The following is a 19,567-nucleotide window of genomic DNA, read 5'->3' on the forward strand; positions in this document are numbered from 1 at the left end:
ATCACTCAGTGAAGCTATAATGACTGATAGCAGGGTAAAATCAAAATCACAAAGTTATGGGAATTATTTTTACCTGTTTTAATAGTTCGCTGTCTGTCACTGGATCTTGACATGGTTGCCAACAAGCTTTCTGCTTTGTCCATTTGTTGAGGTTTTTGAGACTCTACCAAAGAAACACACCACCAGTTAGTAATGTTACTATTACCATTCCTTACTAGTAAATATTATCAAGGATGACGTTGACAAGACACATTGGAGGTTTTAAGAAAGAGTGTCATAAAGTCTGTGTCACTCTTCTAAACTGAGAAATCTGAGCAGATCCTGTTGCTAATCAACAAAGTAGGAGCTAGCCCCTTTGTTAATCAGGTGCAATCTGCTCCATTATCTATGCTGTGTCTGGTGCATAATGTAGTGAGGAACCTTGCTTTTGCTGGGGCAAACAGCTGGACATATGAGAAGGGAAAGACACCACTATATTTTTCCCATTCCGAAACTTCAGGGTTGTTCGGATGCCTACTGTCCACTAGCATGGCTCTGAAGCACACAACAGAAATTCCTCCCAATGACACCAATGATAGGGCACAATTCCTCCCTCTGACACCAAGACTAGGGCATTGTTTTTTTTCCACTGAAATTGGGACCTTTTCTACTCCCAGTGGCCATAGTTCGGCCCCCTAAAAGTCTCAGGCTGGGTTCACACTATTGTGAATTGGATGCAGATTTCTCCGCATTCAATTCGCATGTCAGGAGATTGTGACCATCTCTCATTAGAGCCGGTTCACACATCTCTGGAGTGGCTCCGGAAGCGAATTGCACAGGAGTCCTGTGTGTCTTCTGGTCCATTTCAGGTCTGAATTCAGCCAAAAATTCAGACTGAAATTGGACCTGAAACAGTGAACAGGGACGCACCGGACCCCTGCTGTGAGCCGTTCCATACGGCAGTGTGAACCCAGCCTTAAAGTGTTACTAAACCCACAACAGTAAAATCTGTCTGTATATGCAGAATAGCATGCTTGTTATACTCACTGTGGAACTTAAAGTGCTTGTTAACCCACTTCTGCTAAATCCTGTAATCCCCTCTGTACCATAATAATAAGTTTCCCTGTGTAATGTAAAAAATCTGCTGATCTGTACCTATATAAGCTCGGCTCCTGGCGCTCAGCTGATTGTCAGCTATCTTCCCTCTCTGGCTCACAGAGCCAGTGGGCAGGGCCGTGCACTCCCCCTGATGTCAGCCGGGGAGGAGGGGGGGAGAGAGGAGAAAGAGAGCCGACAGTCAGCTGAGCGCTGGGAGCCGCGCTTACATAGGTACAGATCGGCAGATTTTTTACATTACATGGACACAGGGACACTTAGGCCCCTTTCACACTGGGGTGTCGGTGCCATCGGCGGTAAAGTGCCGCTATTTTTACCGTTGTTTTTGCGGGGGTTTTCGGCCGCTAGCGGGGCACTTTTAACCCCTGCTAGCGGCCGAAAGAGGGTTAAAATGACCCACAATGCGCCACTGCAGCGGCGCTTTGCCAGCGGTTCAGAAGTAGCGCTCATTCAGTTCCATGGGCAAGAGCGGTGTATACACCACTCCTTCACGGCTCCAAAGATGCTGCTTGCAGGAGTTTTTTTAACGTCCTGCCAGCGCATTGCCTTGGGCTTTCACACTGAGACTGCAGTGGAGCCGTTTTACAGGCGCTATTTTTAGCACCTAAAGCGCCTGAAAAACGTCTCAGTGTGAAAAGGGGTCTTATTATAATCGTACAGAGGGGATTACAGGATTTAGTAGAAGTTATGAGAGGGGGGGCATGCACTGGTACGAGCAGACAAGCAGGGAGGGAAGGGCAGAGGAGGACAGAGGACACACAGGAGAGCAGGGCTGCAGATGACGGAGGCACTTACTCTGACCACGTTGTCAGGGCTCAGCAGCCCTGATAATCGTGGTCAGTTTACAGGGGGTAGGGTATAGCCAGGCAGGATCAGTTAGGTATTTCATGTGATATGGGGGGCCAAATAACACAGCACAAGCACTTTGCTGTATAACATGCTTAAGGGAACAGGATCTTTTTTTTTTTTTTTTGGGGGGGGGTTAACAAACACTTTAAGGGGTTAATCCTCTCTATTGTGTAAAAAGGCTCTTTTATCCTATAGATCCTCCCCCTCCGGCAGGGTTTCTCCGGGCAAGGCCAGATAAGACAGAGTCAGAGTGGTCCCCCTGCACATGCTCAGTTTGGTCTCTATTGCTGGAGAGAACATTGCTGAGCTAGTCAGGTCACATGGTATTGACATCACACAATTGAGCCTGTATACAGATCCTAAATGACAGCCCAGTCCCTCCCTCCTCCTCCATGCCCAGTAACAAAAAAGAACACAGTGGGTGGGATGTTACATCTTAATTCATGGAAGATCCGCCTCTCATAACAGCACATGGACACAGGCTATAGTGGAAATCTCCTCCTACCTGAACTATCAGCACTGGCGTTTATCACGTGACCATGGTATACAGATCAGCCAAAAAGGTATATAGTGGCAGTATTTTAATGTGAAAAGAAGATTTATAAGCTGTGGGCACTGGGGGTGGGGGGAATTAACTATTTTCATATTACTGGGTTTAGTAACACTTTAAGGACAGTAAACTGGCCCTTTTGTTTTGAAAGTGTGGAGACCCCTTGGCTTTTAATTGATTGTCTTTTTTTCAATTTGTGATAAAAGCCAATCAAAAAAAAAAATACATTATAAAGCTAATGCTAATAATATCCTCATTTTGTTTAGATGATGTCTAATAGTTCAAACCATTTACTATTAAAATATACAGTTTATGAAAAGAAAAACAAAGTTATATTGTTACTCACCCCAGAACATACGTAACATCTCTTCGCTTTTTTTAAACTTCTTTGCATATTGGTCTACATAGGTTGTAAAAAAAAAAAAAAAAATGTTACAATTATTTAATATATTCAACATGCTGTAATACAAACTATACTAACTGATTTACCAAATATGTAATACTTTTTTTTTTTATTTCCGCTACTTACACATTACTATGTCCTTTTACAATTCACAACATTCTGACATGGTGACATTAAAGATAACCTGAACTCTAAAAGCTATGCCCATAAATAACAAGCAGAAGGTAAAGGACTAGTCACCGGTATTGGCTGTGGCCTCCCTGCAGCTACCAAGTCATGGTAGAGGCAGGGCTTTGCTTCTTTGTATCAAAATCAACCCCTTGATGAGTGTTAAAGGCCGATTTCACTTTTCCACTTAAATTCCAGCTTGTACCAATATACCATTAATGCGCCTCTTTTGTAGAAAAGAAAAAGCTTCCTATATTCTATATGTCTTAGGACAGGCACACCTCAGCCTCTAGTTTTTTGTTTAAAAAACTCCTCCATTACTTCCTAGTATCCATCGCTTAGTTTGGGAAAACCGTTAAGAAATAGGGAGGAGTTCAGCAGCTGACCTCAGTAACACTACACCTGCCCTCCCCCTTCAGGAGATTGCTCCCACCCACCTCTGTACTCACATACAATCAATGTCAATGAACACCATTCTCACTGAATACACAGCCATCGATTGCAAAATGCCCCATGAGCTACTTTGCCACATGCAGAGCAGCCTATTGAAATCAATGGGCTGCCGTATGCGTGCTGTGGGAAAAACAGGCCAAAAAACGTGTGCTTTCACTACGCTAGGTGTGAATGGGGTCTGAAAGTGAAATTGGTGTGTTTACACAAGAACAATAAGGTTTCCATTCACATCTGGGCATTTCCAAACGCATAGCAAACTGAACAGAAAAGGCATGGTTTGCCGCGCAATTCAGAAACATGCATCATGCTTGCGTTGCCATCAAATGTTAATGGCACCTCAAGCGCGGGTAGCAGTTGTGAATTTGCAGTGCGACAAACACACTAAAAAACGCTCTAAAAACATTCTGGAGCATCTTTGGGGCATTTGTTGCACATAGGGCGGCCCATTAAAGTGAACCTGCTACACGAAGATGTGAATGGGGCCCGGCAGAGTGCTTCTATCCACTCCCTCCTATGTACTTGTATAAAGATGACCATACCACTATGCAATCTGATTGTAAAATCTCTGTACAATTTCCTTTAGATTTACCAAAACTATGGATAAGGATGACACACCTTACCAATCCATTAAATTTGTATAAAATTAGGTAGGGCCTTGCACTACATAGCTGATGGTGGATCTAAAAGAAGATTGTACAGTGTATATACAGTATCTTACAAAAGTGAGTACACCCCTCACATTTTTGTAAATATTTTATTATATCTTTTCATGTGACAACACTGAAGAAATTACACTTTGCTACAATGTAAAGTAGTGAGTGTACAGCTTGTATAACAGTGTAGATTTGCTGTCCCCCCAAAATAACTCAACACACAGCCATTAATGTCTAAACCGCTGGCAACAGTACATCCGTAAGTGAAAATGTCCAAATTGGGCCTAAAGTGTCAATATTTTGTGTGGCCACCATTATTTTCCAGCACTACCCTAACCCTCTTGGGCATGGAGTTCACCAAAGCTTCACAGGTTGCCACTGTAGTCCTCTTTCACTCCTCCATGACAACATCACAGAGCTGGTGGACGTTAGAGACCTTGCTCTCCTCCACCTTCCGTTTGAGGATGCCCAATAAATGCTTAATAGGGTTTAGATCTGGAGACATGCTTGGCCAGTCCATCACCTTTACCCTCAGCTTCTTTAGCAAGGCAGTGGTCTTCTTGGAGGTGTGTTTGGTGTCATTATCATGTTGGAATACTGCTCTGCGGTCCAGTCTCCGAAGGGAAGGGATCATGGTCTGCTTCAGTATGTCACAGTACATGTTGGCATTCATGGTTCCCTCAATGAACTGTAGCTCCTCAGTGCCAGCAGCACTCATGCAGCCCCAGACCATGACACTCCCGCCACCATGTTTGACTGTAGGCAAGACACACTTGTCTTTGTACTCCTCACCTGGTTGCTGCCATACACGCTTGACACCATCCGAACCAAATAAGTTTATCTTGGTCTCATCAGACTATAGGATATAGTTCCAGTAATCCATGTCCTTAGTCTGCTTGTCTTCAGCAAAATGCAGGCTTTCTTGTGCATCATCTTTAGAAGAGGCTTCCTTCTGGGACGGCAGCCCAATTTGATGCAGTGTGCGGCGTATGGTCTGAGCACTGACAGGCTGACCCCCCCACCCCTTTAACCTCTGCAGCCATGCTGGCAGCACTCATACGTCTATTTCCCAAAGACAACCTCTGGATATGATGCTGAGCATATGCACTCAACTTCTTTGGTCGACCAATGGTGAGGCCTGTTCTGAGTGGAACCTGTTCCTGTTAAACCTCTGTATGGTCTTGGCCACCATCCTGCAGCTCAGTTTCAGGGTCTTGGCAATCTTCTTATAGCCTAGGCCATCTTTATGTAGAGCAAACATTATTTTTTTCAGATCCTCAGAGAGTTCCTTGCCATGAGGTGCCATGTTGAACTTCCAGTAACCAGTATGAGAGAGTGAGAGCGATAACACCAAATTTAACACACCTGCTCCCCATTCACACCTGAGACCTTGTAACACTAACAAGTCACATGACATCAGGGAGAGAAAATGGCTAATTGGGCCCAATTTGGACATTTTCACTTGGGAGTGTACCTACTATTGTTGCCAGCAGTTTAAACATTAATGGCTGTGTGTTGAGTTATTTTGAGGGGACAGAAAATTTACACTGTTATACAAGCTGTACACTCACTACTTTACATTGTAGCAAAGTGTCATTTCTTCAGTGTTGTCACATGAAAAGATATAATAAAATAAAATGTTAGGGGTGTACTCACTTTTGTGAGATACTGTATATATTATTGAGGTGGTATTTTAATGAGGGAGGTATGGTCCAGACAGGTAAGCATGCCCTATTCTGTGATACATAAGAAAGTGAATGATGGTATGAAACTTCCTGGATGACATGATCTACATACAGGAAGTGATGGAAGCAGAATGCATTGCTTTAAATTTCAAAAAGAAAGGTGAAAATTCAAAGCTGCCATGGATACGGTAAGTGAGAGATGAGCACATTGGGATGGCTGGGGCAGAAGGGAAATTAGAAAAGGTTTCTATTTAATATGAAAAGTGAAATTCTGCTTGAAAAGGTGAACTTGGCCTTTAATCTATTAACTGGTGGGAGAATATTCAAGAAGTAGCAGGGGAAGTGCGGAAAGTGTAGATCCTTAGAATGAATAAATCAGAAGCAGGTTCAAGCAGATCCTTGCATGGCAGGTCCGGAGGTACAGAGCAAGCAGTACAGTAGTGACATCACCAAATGTCACTCCAAATCTTGTGAGACCAGCAGCCACAGAAAGATACACAGCTATAAAGCTATAGGCATGTAGATGTTCCATATAACATAGCAAATGTTCACTTTTTGAGTTAAGGTTTAGTATATCCATACAAAGCTTGCAATTTGACCTACATGCTCTTCTTAGGAATGGTTCTTCATGGTTACCAGTCTATGCCATGTTCCGTTTGCACCAGACATGGATCTTTGTCATCTTGTGCCATTTTAGTATTTCTGACATGCCTTCAGTCCTTTGTGAACAGTATTTAAAAGGGAAGCCAGTAACTGGTCTTCATAGGCCTTCATTAAAGAGGAAGTAAACTTCCTCTGCAGACAAGTACTTATAGGTAAGCCTGTAATAAGGCTTACCTATAGGTAGTGTAAATATCTCCTAAATGTGTACCGTTTAGGAGATATTTACATTACATTACATGCAGCCAGTGATACCACTGGCGCATGCGCTCTGAAGGAACAGCCACGGGTGCCGTTCCTTCCAATCCCTGTGCTGTGAACAGCAGCTCCCGCGCGCATGTGTGGGAGTAAAGTCATCGCAGCTCCAGCCAATCACAGCGCCAGAGCCCACGAACCCGGAAGAAACTCTGGGGAAAATGTCAGCCATCTCAGCGGTGTGTGGTCGCCGTTCTAAGGTAAGTATTTTACAATTAGCTAGTATGCGATGTATACTAGCTCATTATGCCTTTGTCTTACAGGTTTTTTTTTCTTTTTTTTTTTTTCAAAAGAGTTTACAACTTCTTTAATGGGCTCCTGTTTGGTAGCATTGGTTGCACATTAATAATATCCAATGATCAAAGTGGTTTAATATTAGAAAAGGGACTGGTAAAGGCATTCTGGGACCAGATCTTATGGGAACCCATGCCACAAGCCCTATCTTTCTGACTCCCTACACACCAAAGCTCAGCATTTTGTAGAGAAACTCATAGTGATATAACTATGGAGATGCACATGACTTTTTCAGCCCTATGAGTAACTCCAAGATGTTCCCAGAAGTTGGGAAAATGAGATGCTGGCTTTAGCATAGAATCTAAAAAAGTATATTAATTCTGCTTTAAATTTTTCAGGAGACAAGTTCTCACCTTTTTCACAAGGTATGTATCTGAAATCCATAGGTTCACTGACTTCTTGGTCAGATGGTCTTTTCAGCTGCATTTTCACTGTTGTAACTTCAGTGATAGGAAAGGGGAATGGAGGAGTCCTGAAAACAATGGCTACTTGACGGTGCACATCAGCTTGTCCAAAGATCCCTTTGTTTTCCCAGTTGTCAGTAAAAAAACGGACCTCTATGTCATCTACATAAAACAAAAAAAATATATATTGAGATCCACGACTGCCTAGAAGAAGCATAGTTAGTCAAGTGAAATGGTTGTAGGACATCTTTTTGTATAGCCCTTTTATCATGTTTTAGTTCACAATATAGCTGTGTGTTCCATGGTTTTATCTGGACTCTGTATGGAAGAACCATGCCATCTGTAATTCATTAGTTATGTTCAATAATGGTAAAATTCAATAAAAAGATTGCCAGTTCACAGAAAGCCTAGGGCCAGTGCCCATCTTCAAGGGGAGTGGTGCTGCTTTCTGATATTTAGCTGTTACCTGATAATAATGGCAAAATGATGTAATGGAGAAGTTATAAGGAAAGCTTGCTATACAGAATAAGATCTGGAAATTGGGATAATACATAGGTCAGACCTAAACACTTAATTTAAAGTACTCTAGATGTAAACCCTAGCTGAATGGTTAACTAAAGCATATCATACAAAACTGCCATTTCTTTTTTTAGCAAAGCGGGTGGATTGTTTGCCGCCACCCCCCCCTTCAAACAAAATATATCACCTGCTGCCACTGGGTTAGGGGGAATAGTTCTGTGGTCCTAGCACAATTCCTGCCCTTGGGTGACAACGCTGCTCCTACACAGATACAGTACAGTGGGTACTCAGGGCTTGTTCACACGTGACTACATTTCTAGCGCTTAACAAACACTCCTATAGCCTTAGTATTGGCGTAAGACTCGCGTTAATGAGCTTTAGCATGGGCATTAGACTGGCATTTTACAAGCGTTAATGACGAGTTAAAAATGCTCCCCAAACGCCCTACGGGCAGTTTGTAAGAGTTTGTTGAGCATTAAGGCGCATTAAAACTGCTCCACAAAAGGCATCACAGTTAACAAACCAATCTTAATGCCTCACAACTGCACCGCAACTGCCTGCCAGAGCGTTTGCGAGGCGTTACCATAGACTTGAATGGGAGGCGTTGAAAGGCTTCAAATAAATGCCTATTGACTTGACACAAGGCTTGAATTTTAAAGCAAAGCTAACGCTTCATGTTTTCATAGTTGAACCTTGCTTTGTGCACTGGTCCAAATCATTTGGTGGTGAGGGTGGGGGACTGTGGTGTGGGGTTGTATTTTAGCTGTTGGGCTTGGCCCCTCAGTTCTAGTGAAGGGAACTCTTAAGACGTCAGCATACCAAGACATTTTCATTGGTAACACTTTGGGGATGGTCCCTTCCTGTTCCAACATGACTGCGCACCAGTACACAAAGCAAGGTCCATAAAGACATGGATGAACAAGTTTGGGGTGAAGGAACTTGACTGGCCTGCAAAGAGTCCTGACCTCAACCTAAAGGAACACCTTTGGGATGAATTAGAGTGAAGACTGTGAGCCAGGCCTTCTCATCCAACATCAGTGCCTGACCTCACTAATGCACCTCTGAAAGAATGGTCAAACATTCCCATAGACACACTCCTAAACCTTGTGGACAACCTTCCCAGAAGAGTTGAAGCTGTTATAGCTGCAAACAGTGGGCCAACTTAATATTGAACCCTATGGACTAAGACTGCCATTAAAGTTCATGTGCGTGTAAAGGCAGGTGTACCAATACTTTTGACAATATAGTGCATATACACTGCTACGGCTATTTTCTGTTTTTTTTTTCTTTTGAAATTTTGCACCCTTAAGCATTTTGCGTCCACACTGTGCCACTGCTGGGGCCACAGACAAAAGCTCTACTACCCCTATATTAGAAAATTAAATGTTATCATCAAAAGGTTTTAAATGTCAATTAAATAATAAGAAAAAAGCCAAATTAGGGGGTTTGGGTCTATTTTAGACATAGCTGGGGTTTAACATTTGTTTCTTATAAACACCTAACACAATGGGGTTGATTTACTAAAGGTAAAAAGACTGTGAACTTTGCAGTTGCTCCAGAGCTTAGTAAATGAGTGCATGTGATTGGGTATTCTTTGCAAAGTGAAACTGTAACTCATTTACTAATCTCTGGAGCAACTGCACTTGCAAAGTGCACAGTCTACTTGCCTTTAGTACATCAACCCCAATGCATTTATTGCCTGGAGTAGAAGTAAAATTTGTACCTTTCTGAACTTTGTCACATAGCAGGAATATCTCATCACCTCCAGCTGCACTCCCACAATTTTTATTCACACGACAGATCCGTAGTTCGGCAGTATTGGGAGCTCCTAAAATGATAAAATAGTCAAACTATGAAGAAACACTAAGATTCTACTTATCTTTGGTACCACAAAACATGGAAGGGAAATATATATATATAAACACACACACATACTATGTACACATACACAAAGTCCTTAAAGCAGAACTTAACTTTCTCAATCAACATTGACTATTTTTAAACCTTATGCTTCTAGCATTAAAATAAATGAGAAAGTATACCATTTTATTTTTTTTAACTTTTTTTTTTTTTTTTTTTTTACATTTCTTCAGTTACTTCCTGTTTTCCAGGCCTATGCGAATGTCATACATCTCACGAGTCTTCAGGAGAGGAGGAGGGGTTTTCTCAGCAAACCGTTCTGCCAACATGCCTGAGCTAAGAGCAGATGGACTCCAGGAAGTAAATGTTACATGAATCATCTTCCCTTATATAAGATGACCACAACCAGGAATGCTGAGGGGGGGTAGTTTTTCAAAACAATTTCTCAGCAAAATAAAGCATGGAGACATGGATGGATGAGTGAGTTTGCTTTGAATATTGAAAATAAATTAAAGAGGGAGTCCACCTAAAAAAAAAAAATATTAAAAGCCAGCAGCTACAAATACTGCAGCTGCTGACTTTAAATAAATGGACACTTACCTGTCCTGGAGCCCAGCGATGTCGGCAGCCGAAGCCGATCAATCGCTCGGCTCTCGGCTGCTGCCGCCTCCATTCTCTGTGAGGGAATCAGGAAGTGAAGCGTTGCGGCTACGGGAGGGGGCGTGACTCCCGCGGTAATCTATTCCAGGAAGTGGGTGCAAATACTTGTAGTAGACAGGTATCTGCACCTCCCTCCCCCCTGAAAGGTGCCACTTGTGGCACCGGAGGGGGGGGAGGAATCAGATGAGCGGAAGTTCCACTTTTGGGTGGACCTCCGCTTTAAATAGCAATTTTGGTGCTCAGATGCAGTGTAGTTCTGCTTTTATTATTTTTAAGGGACCGAATATATATCAATACATACATTAATTCTCCAGCCACTGCACTACCGGTTTGGCATTACCAGGGCTGTGCTGGGGACGCCCCACACAGTTGTCCGCCTGCGTTCTAGCAACAAGGGACGGTGTGAGGCACTGGGGATGAACAGCATCTTTGGCGGCTAGAACACTCATGGCCGGGCTAGAAGGCAGATGGCTTGGACCCACAGTGTCAATGCTTGTTATGATGCACACAGCTTTTTGCACCATAACAGCCAATGATGCTGTGCAGTCAAGAGGCTGAACATACACAGGACTGAACATGTACTGAGGATGGATTGTCTGGTATGGACCCTACAACCCTAGTGTTTCCCCCACCAGGCTGCTACTAGTTGTGTGTAAGCAGTGGTCCAATGTGCCCCTCGTAAAGTCTCAGTTAGAGCTGTACAATTAGCAGGGAACATGAGTTTTGCTGATTGCCCAGGTCTATTTGTTATTCAGCTGGGGGTGTGTTGGACCTAAGCACAGTGGCTGACATAGAAAGCACAGGTCCTCCGCCAATGGCTGAGAGCACTGACTGGAGTGTTCTGGTGGGTGGGCTGTCCCCCTGTCAGAACACAGCTGTCAGTTTTTTTTTTTTCGTTCAACCTGCTGGGTTCCAGGTAAAATAATGGAATTAACCACTTGCCGACCAGCCACCGCAGTTGTACTGCGGCAGAATGACACGGCTGGGCGAAACGACGTTATGTTACGTCGCTTCGCCCTGTGGCCACTAGGGGTGCGCGCCCCCCGCTTGCCCCCCGAGCTGATGCGAGTGCCCGGCGGTCACAATCACCGACAGGCTCCCGCGATCGCTGCTGACACACAGACAGAGAACTGGGATCTCCCCTACACAGTCCCCTCCCCCCTTCAGTTAGAACACACACTAGGGAACACAATTAACCCCTTGATCGCCCCCTAGTGTTAACCCCTTCCCTGCCAGTGACATTTTTGCAGTAATCAATGCATTTTTATAGCACTGATCGCTGCATAAATGGCAATGGTCCCAAAAATGTGTCAAAATTGTCCAAAGTGTCTGCCATAATGTCGCAGTCCCGATAAAAATCACAGATCGCCACCATTACTAGTAAAAAAACTATCCCCTATTTTGTAGACGCTATAACTTTTGCGCTAACCAAACAATATACGCTTATTGCGATTTTTTTTTTGCAAAAATATGTAGAAGAATACATATCGGCCTAAACTGAGGAAAAAAATTGTTTTTTTTATATATTATTGGGGGATATTTATTATAGCAAAAAGTAAAAAATATTGCGGTTTTTTTTTCAAAATTGTTGCTCCTTTTTTGTTTATAGCGCAAAAAATAAAAACTGCAGAGGTGATCAAATACCACCAAAAGAAAGCTCTATTTGTGGGGTAAAAAAGGACATCAATTTTGTTTGGGTGCAATGTTGTATGACCGCGCAATTGTCAGTTAAAACGACGCAGTGCCGAATCGCAAAAAGTGCTCTGGTCAGGAAGGGGGTAAAATCTTCCGGGGCTGAAGCGGTTAAACATTCCCACTAAAAGTAAAATCAGTTAATAGCAGGCTTTAAGGAAAGGCAATAAAGGCAAAATATATGGGGATGTAGATACTTTGTCTTTCCTTTAGGACCTCATTAACCTATACGTTATTCATTTTATTGGTAAAATCAGGCAATTAACATCCAATACGTGAATTAAAAGGTGTAGACTGAGGGAGGCACAATTAGCGTAGCTAAGCCAGACCTAACTGGTTCCCACACCTGGTTATAAGGAAGCATGAAACTTACGGTTGTCATAAATTGGGTTGGAGACAACAGGTGTCAGAGCTCTGGTGTATTTCCCTTGTTCATCAGCAAGAAAGACTTGGAAGCACAGTCGTACAACATTGAGGTCATAGTCTTCAATTGTAAGCAGCTGTTCTTCTCGTACTGCAGGGAAACAGAGGTTATGAACATGTGTCATAGATGTACTACAAAAATATAATGTAATTCTTTCCCAATTCAGCTGAAAGGCAAAGAGGGGAGCCACCGCACATACTTTGCAAGGACTCACACACTGTGGTTCCAGGCCAGTTCCTAAGGACTGGTTCTGTTCTGCAGTGGGTCCTAAGATATGAACCTAGCTGCTCGGTAGGGTGCATCATGTGCTAGACCTCCCTTATCCATGAAACCTCTGTCATTGGCCACCACCATTCCCTCACTAGAGCTGGCTGCTCCACCTTCCTGATACTTTATGCTCTTCACCAGCCAGAGGGTTAACGTGAAGATTTACACTTCAGTCCCCAAAAAGTATTCACTGTAGAATTCACTCTCTCTCTTTTCAAAGAGGTACAAAATACAATGAACATTTTAGGCACCTGCCTACAGGGACACCCATGGCTCGAGTTTTGGACAATTCAGTATGAATCTGCCCTAATTCAAGTCATTCATGGCAGCCTTAAATCTTCTTTCTATCTAGTCATAACGCTATACCCAATAACTCTATTCAGTTACCATTTCTGGTAACAACTGAACTCAGTACTCCAGCTTTGCAAGCCAACAACACTGGTTTTCTATTTGCTTACAGTTTAATTGTGTCTGGATCACAGTGTGTAATTCAAAATCTAGGTTAGGTCTGTGATAACATTGGCAAGCCTCTCTAATGCAGTTTTTCATGTGTTTAGCTTTCTGAATATAACATAATTTATACTAGGGCTGCGGAAATGAACGATTAATTCCTCGATAAATCATTAATTTTTTGATCGATCAAAATTTGTTTGATCGGTACTCTCCTCTCTGCCAGCTTCCGGGTCTTCAGGGAGTTCCGTTGGAAATCCGGTGACGTCACGGACATCGACGTCATCGGACTCCTCCTCCCTTCCCCAAGTGCCTCCGTCTGCTAACGAAGGCCTGACAAACCAGAGCTGGTTTGTCAGGACCTGAGGCAGGTATCCTACCTGGAGAAACAGTTGAAGTCACGATCCGTGGCTCTACATTCTGCAGGGAGATCGCTCTAGAGCTCCGGGTGGAGTGTGGACAAGGAGATGAAGGTTCAAGTCCAGGAGGTGGAGGAGAGGTGAGCAAGGTCTAACGTTGTATGGTGCTGAAAATGATTCAGGGATCTTATCCATGCACAGTTATCTTAATGCAGCAAATTTTGACCCTTCAATAATCCCATGGTCATCTTAAAGTGTATCTAAAGGCCAAATAGTTGGATCCTCTTGGTGGGGAAATCAACAAAGAAAAAGGAGGAGATGGCTAAATACTTTAAACAGGAGACAGAATCTTTTTTAGGTTTATTAGTGATGGATGGAAAAAATACCATGGCATCACTAACATGAAAACCGGGTACAAAACTTGTGCGGCGGTGCAGCGGCAGTAAACATTTAGATTCCAGTTACAGTAGCAGAACTGTATTGAAGTTGATTGAAGTTCAATAAAACACAACTACCCAATGAAACTAACTAGTGTCGGGTGATTGTATATAGTGTATACCACATTTACCACTGACTAATGCAGAGTTGCAATGCAAGGAGATCAGCTAAAAGTAGTTGGATCTGTATATGCGTTATAATTAATCGAAATTAGTCGATTAATCGATTAAAAAAAGAAATCGATTAATCGAACACGAAAATTTCATTTCATTTTCAGTAACAGCCCTAATTTATACAATTACCCTCCTCGTAATAAACCATCTTCCAAATAAAATGAATACTTGCCGTGGGGTCCACTACTTCTAATGAAATAGCTCCACCTTCATGGTCTCAGATACCTTCAGGTCTGATAACTTGGCATTTTACATACGCACCCACACACACACACACAGATATAGGCAGGCACAAACATAAATACGCTTTATATAAATACTATATTATCAATGCCCTTAACCATAAGCCAACTGGGCATATTGGTCCTTTATATACCCACAAGTATACAACAAGGCTGGTGGAAAATGTACAGAAGGGAAAACAATACTGAGTCATTCATGACAATAACAGGACTTACTGAAGTCTCTGTGAATAGCACTAGGTGGCAGTTCTCATAGGTAGAACTGAGAAAAGCACCTTTTCCATTGAGGTTTTATAATCATCTATGATTGTACCTCCCACATGGTATCAGGTTTGGAGTTATTTGTGCTGTACCGATATTGGCTACAACTGAAGGTTGATAGAAAATGGGTACTAAAGATTTTAAATATTATAATGCTCATAGTCAGGAGCTGCAATATCAGTTTCAGGTTGGTTTCTGTGCTGCAGTTTTTCAGTTCTCCGTGAGCTAATATATTCCATTCCATGCTCCCACTTCCTAATTTAAGGCTGGAACAGTGATATAACTGGATAATGCAAATTGATGCATACATAAATAAAAGGTAAAATCGGAGTAAGCCAAGCCGATTGTTGTTTAACCCTTTCACCGCCGTAGCCAGTTTTTAGATTTTGCTCACACATAGCATGGAATACATGAACAAATGGTGGTATTGGGACGCCGGCCTTTACACACACATGAACTTTAATGACATCCCAGTCTTAGTCCGTAGGGTTCTAAATTGAGTTGGCCCACCCTTTGCAGCTATAACAGCTTCAACTCTTCTGGGAAGGTTGTCCACAAGGTTTAGGAGTTTGTCTATGGGAATGTTTGACCTTTCTTCCAGAAGCACATTTGTGAGGTCAGGCACTGATGTTGGATGAGAAGGCCTGGCTTGCAGTCTCCACTCTAATTCATTCCAAAGGTGTTCTATCAGGTTGAGGTCAGGACTCTGTGCAGGCCAGTCAAGTTCCTCCACCCCAAACTCGTTCATCCATCCATGTCTTTATGGATATGGATGTCTTTATTGCTTTGTGCACTGGTGCACAGTCATGTTGCAACAGGGAGGGGCCATCCCCAAACTGTTCCCACAAAGTTGGGAGCATGAAATCGTCCAAAATGTCTTGGTGTGTTGACGCCTAAAGATTTCCCTTCACTGGAACTAACGGGTCAAGCCCAACCCCTGAAAAACAACCCCACACCATAATCCCCCCTCCACCAATTGATTTGGACTAGTGGCCTTTCCCCCACTCTCCATTTTGGAGGATCCTATTGTGTTCTTAAAGCTGCCGGCGGGAAGGAGAGGAGGGAAGCTGGCAGCACTGCGGATGTAGAGGGGGCAAACAGGGGGCCTGGGCAGCAGGGGGGAAATGGATGGTGCACAGGGAGGGTAATTGTTGTGGCGGTGGGGGCAATTACTGGAACTGATCGCATGCATGGATCTCTCTACAGCAATTGAAAGCCAATGGGAGGGAGACAAGAAGCCAGCTTTCACCTGAAGCAGAGATAGCCATACATGAGTTTGGTTTTAGTAATTGTCCCCCCGCCGAAGCGATCACCCTCCTTGCCCTCATCCAATTCACCCTGCTACTTGAACCCCCATGCTGGCCCAGGCCCCGTACAGTTAGACCAGTGGTACCCCTTATCCACGGCCCTGCTGGAGGCAGTACACTTTTATACACTTATAGAAACTCAAAGCAACATGTAAAATTTGTCTGATCTACTAATACTTTCCAAGAAACAGTACAACTGAGCTAAAGTCAGAAGGTGCAATCCATATACCTTCCGATACTCGACGGTCAAACCAAAAAAAGTTTTTTCAAAAGTCATTTAGCGGAATCAGCATACGTATTAATAACCCGCACTCCATATGCCACACCCCATCTTTGTTGCCAGCACGTATAGAAAGTTGTGCTGCTTATCAGGTTATTGTACTGAATGACAACCATATGTACAGATACATTTGTATTCTTCTTTTTAGTCTTCAGAATTTTGTCCTGCAGAATAGTATGCCAGGAAACAGCCAGCCTCATGGTGGGTAAACTGATACATAATATTTGAGATAAAACCTAAGAAATTGTTTTAATTAAATACACTGCTCTCTGTGCTTGGATAGTTTGGATCAAATGTGCAAAACATATGCATCTGGATGTAAAAATAGTTCCCATAATCCCAAAATAAAATCACTTGTAGAACCCAAAGTCTGTAGGACCATGGGGTTTCTGAATGCAGATTAGAGGATCAAGCTATGGAGGTTAAGCTGGCCAGACGCTGACAGATTTTTTTATGTTTAGCCTGCAGTGTGGACGGATGAATCTGCAGTGCTGGCTACTGTATTCTGACATCCGGTGTTAGCTGCATGCATTTTCCACCTGGCTCCTTCAATCCTGTATGGGAGGGTACCGACAGGCCCAACCACAAAGTCAATTTAAGACAGTTCCTATTGAATGGGCTGAAAATTGCTCAGTGTATGGTCAGCTATAGTGTGGTTTTCACTTTTCCTTCTCAGTGCTTTAATGGCTTTAATGGCCAAGCTGAATTCTCATTCGGCAAATGCTATTTGCCTGGCTATTATATTGACCCATTTAGCTCAAAACTTTGAGTTAATAATCTAAAACAAGTATGCAGATAAGCTAACATATTTTTCTCAGGGAATGTTTATATTAAAGTGGTTGTAAACCATTTACAACCACTTTAACCTACAGGTAAGCCTAGATTAAGGCTTACCTGTAGGTGCTTGAAATATCTCCCAGACCTGCACGGTCTAGGAGATATTTGCAAATCGTGTAAGAGGATTTCTTCTGCGTATGCGCCGGAGTTAGAAAGGGCACGCTGTGCCGTTTCTAGCTCGAGTCAAGCCGTTAAAGGCGGCTTCCGCACGCATGCATGGGGGTGACGTCACGCGACTCCGGCCAGTCACAGAGCTGAAGTTCGTGGCCCTGGAAGGAAGAGGGGTGAAGAATGGACGCTCGCTACTAGCGAGGAAGACAGGGACATCGCGGGCTTCTCCTGCAGGTAAGTGTCACATAATGGGCAACTATGCGATGCATAGTTGCCCATTATGCTTTACTTTTGCAGGGAAACAAAGAGGAAGTAACACCCATCAGGGTTTACTTCCTCTTTAATACAGCTCAGTTAAAGTGTTACTAAATCCAGGACCCTGCATTTACTATATCTGGTCTCCCACAGTACACAGAACATGGAAATGCAATTATTTTAGTAAATATAAACTGCTAAATACCTTGTCTCATCAGCCATATATTGCAATCTTATGACTCCTATCAGTGTCTGGTTAAAGCTTGTAGGAGGAGTTTTCATTTTACTCTGTCCTATGAGGCTGTAGGACCCCTGAGCCTCTGTCTGGACAGTGCTGATTGGCCCTGTGCTGATCACATGCACCCTCCCAAGAAAAAAAACCTCTCTAGCAATACACACCAAACTGAGCGTGTGCAGAGTGACACCTAAGACTCTGTCTTATCAGGAGATGGATTGGGGACAGTGGAAGAAGGGGCGGATCAAACACAATGAGGAGGATTAACCCTTTAACCCCTTAAGTTCCACAGTGAGTATAACAAGCATGCTTTACTGCATATACAGACTGATTTTACTGTTGTGCGTTTAGTAACAATTTAACAGCTAGAAATATGTGTTACTACCAAGGGGATTTGTTTTCAAACCTGCCATTACTTAAGTACATCATGACACCCTAATATACAAAATCATGCTAACTGAGAGTTCTGGGAACACCTACTCCTTGTTTTGTGATATTGTGAGGAATTCTCAACGCCACCCATCAGTTTCTCGTTAGTCTAAATGTGTAAACTCTTAATTATGCATACCCTTGGTCGTTCAGCAATTATTCATGCCTCTTCCCCTTCCCCAATTCAGTCTATATAAAGCATTGCAGGAAGCTATACATCTCAGAAAGGGATATGTCATTGCTCATCTGGTAGGAATTAACTGGTAAGAATCTACAGCCCCGTCCTGTGAAAGACCTGCTCATTATAGCAATGGGAAAACTATGAAAACATTGATTAACTGCAAATTGTGTTAACTTATTAAGTGTAGCACAGTGGCATTGTTTGCTCATTTTCATTGGGAGCTCACTGAATAATTGAAAGTGTATCTGTGTCTTGGGGAGATTTTCTTTCACTTCCTTTCCCACAGACACAACGGAAAGTGAGAGGAAATCTCTTCAAAGTAAATACAAATCCCCCCTAGACAGTTGTCACCAGAACAACTGTCCCCATTGAAAAGATGTGTTCCTGTTTTGGTGACAACTCATAATTTTGGATTTCCCACTACTTCCACAGAATGGCCACCAGTAGGGATGAGCTTGGGTTTGATCTAAACCTGGAAGAAAAAGGGTCAGTGCTGAGTCAATGAGCTTCATACAAGAGATTCCCCACCCTGAATTCGCAAAGATTGAAATCATTGACTTAAAGCAGAACTTCACCCAAAAGGGGAAGTTCCACTTGTTTGCATCTCCCCCCCTCCACTGCCACATTTGGTACTTTCTTGGGGGGAGCGGGGGGTGGGTACCTAGAAGTTCACCCCCTCCTCCCTCCGCAGCCTTCTCAGACACATCACAAGCCCCAGAAGACTGCTGAACGGCTAACAAAAAGCATTCTTTTGGTGGTATTTGATCATTACTGTGTTTTTTATTTTTTGCTAAACAAACGAAAAAAGACCGAAAATTTTGAAAATGTGTTTTTATTTTTTTCATAGTTTGTTATAACATTTTGCAAACAGGTAATTTTTCTCCTACACTGATGTGCACTGATAGTCACTGATGGGCACTGATAGGCTGCACTGATGGGCTGGGCAATCACAGAGCGCACCGCCCACATGTCGCGGGGGTACGCAGAAGCGTGATGACAGGAGAATGTCAATAGATGCTCTCCCGACAAATTAAGCTAGGGTCGTAGCTGTTATTCGGCTACAGCGTGGGTGGCAACAGGTTGAGATGTCAGTGCCTGGACACGACTCCAATTGAAGA

At 43.1% G+C, this 19,567-nt stretch overlaps 1 protein-coding gene across 1 annotated transcript in view; it reads right to left on the bottom strand.

Moving 5' to 3' along the window:
* Window positions 1-19,567, bottom strand: part of REL (REL proto-oncogene, NF-kB subunit) — a 79,788-nt gene that overhangs the window by 7,557 nt on the left and 52,664 nt on the right. Inside the window, exons 6-10 of the mRNA XM_073628103.1 lie at window positions 12,574-12,714; window positions 9,712-9,816; window positions 7,419-7,631; window positions 2,841-2,894; window positions 74-163 (exon numbers count right to left, since the gene is read on the bottom strand). Coding sequence (XP_073484204.1) covers window positions 74-163; window positions 2,841-2,894; window positions 7,419-7,631; window positions 9,712-9,816; window positions 12,574-12,714 — 603 coding nt within the window. The remainder of the gene's footprint in view (window positions 1-73; window positions 164-2,840; window positions 2,895-7,418; window positions 7,632-9,711; window positions 9,817-12,573; window positions 12,715-19,567) is intronic.

The sequence above is a fragment of the Aquarana catesbeiana genome, linkage group LG04, assembly GCF_042186555.1.
Source record: "Aquarana catesbeiana isolate 2022-GZ linkage group LG04, ASM4218655v1, whole genome shotgun sequence".
Lineage (NCBI taxonomy): Eukaryota > Metazoa > Chordata > Amphibia > Anura > Ranidae > Aquarana > Aquarana catesbeiana.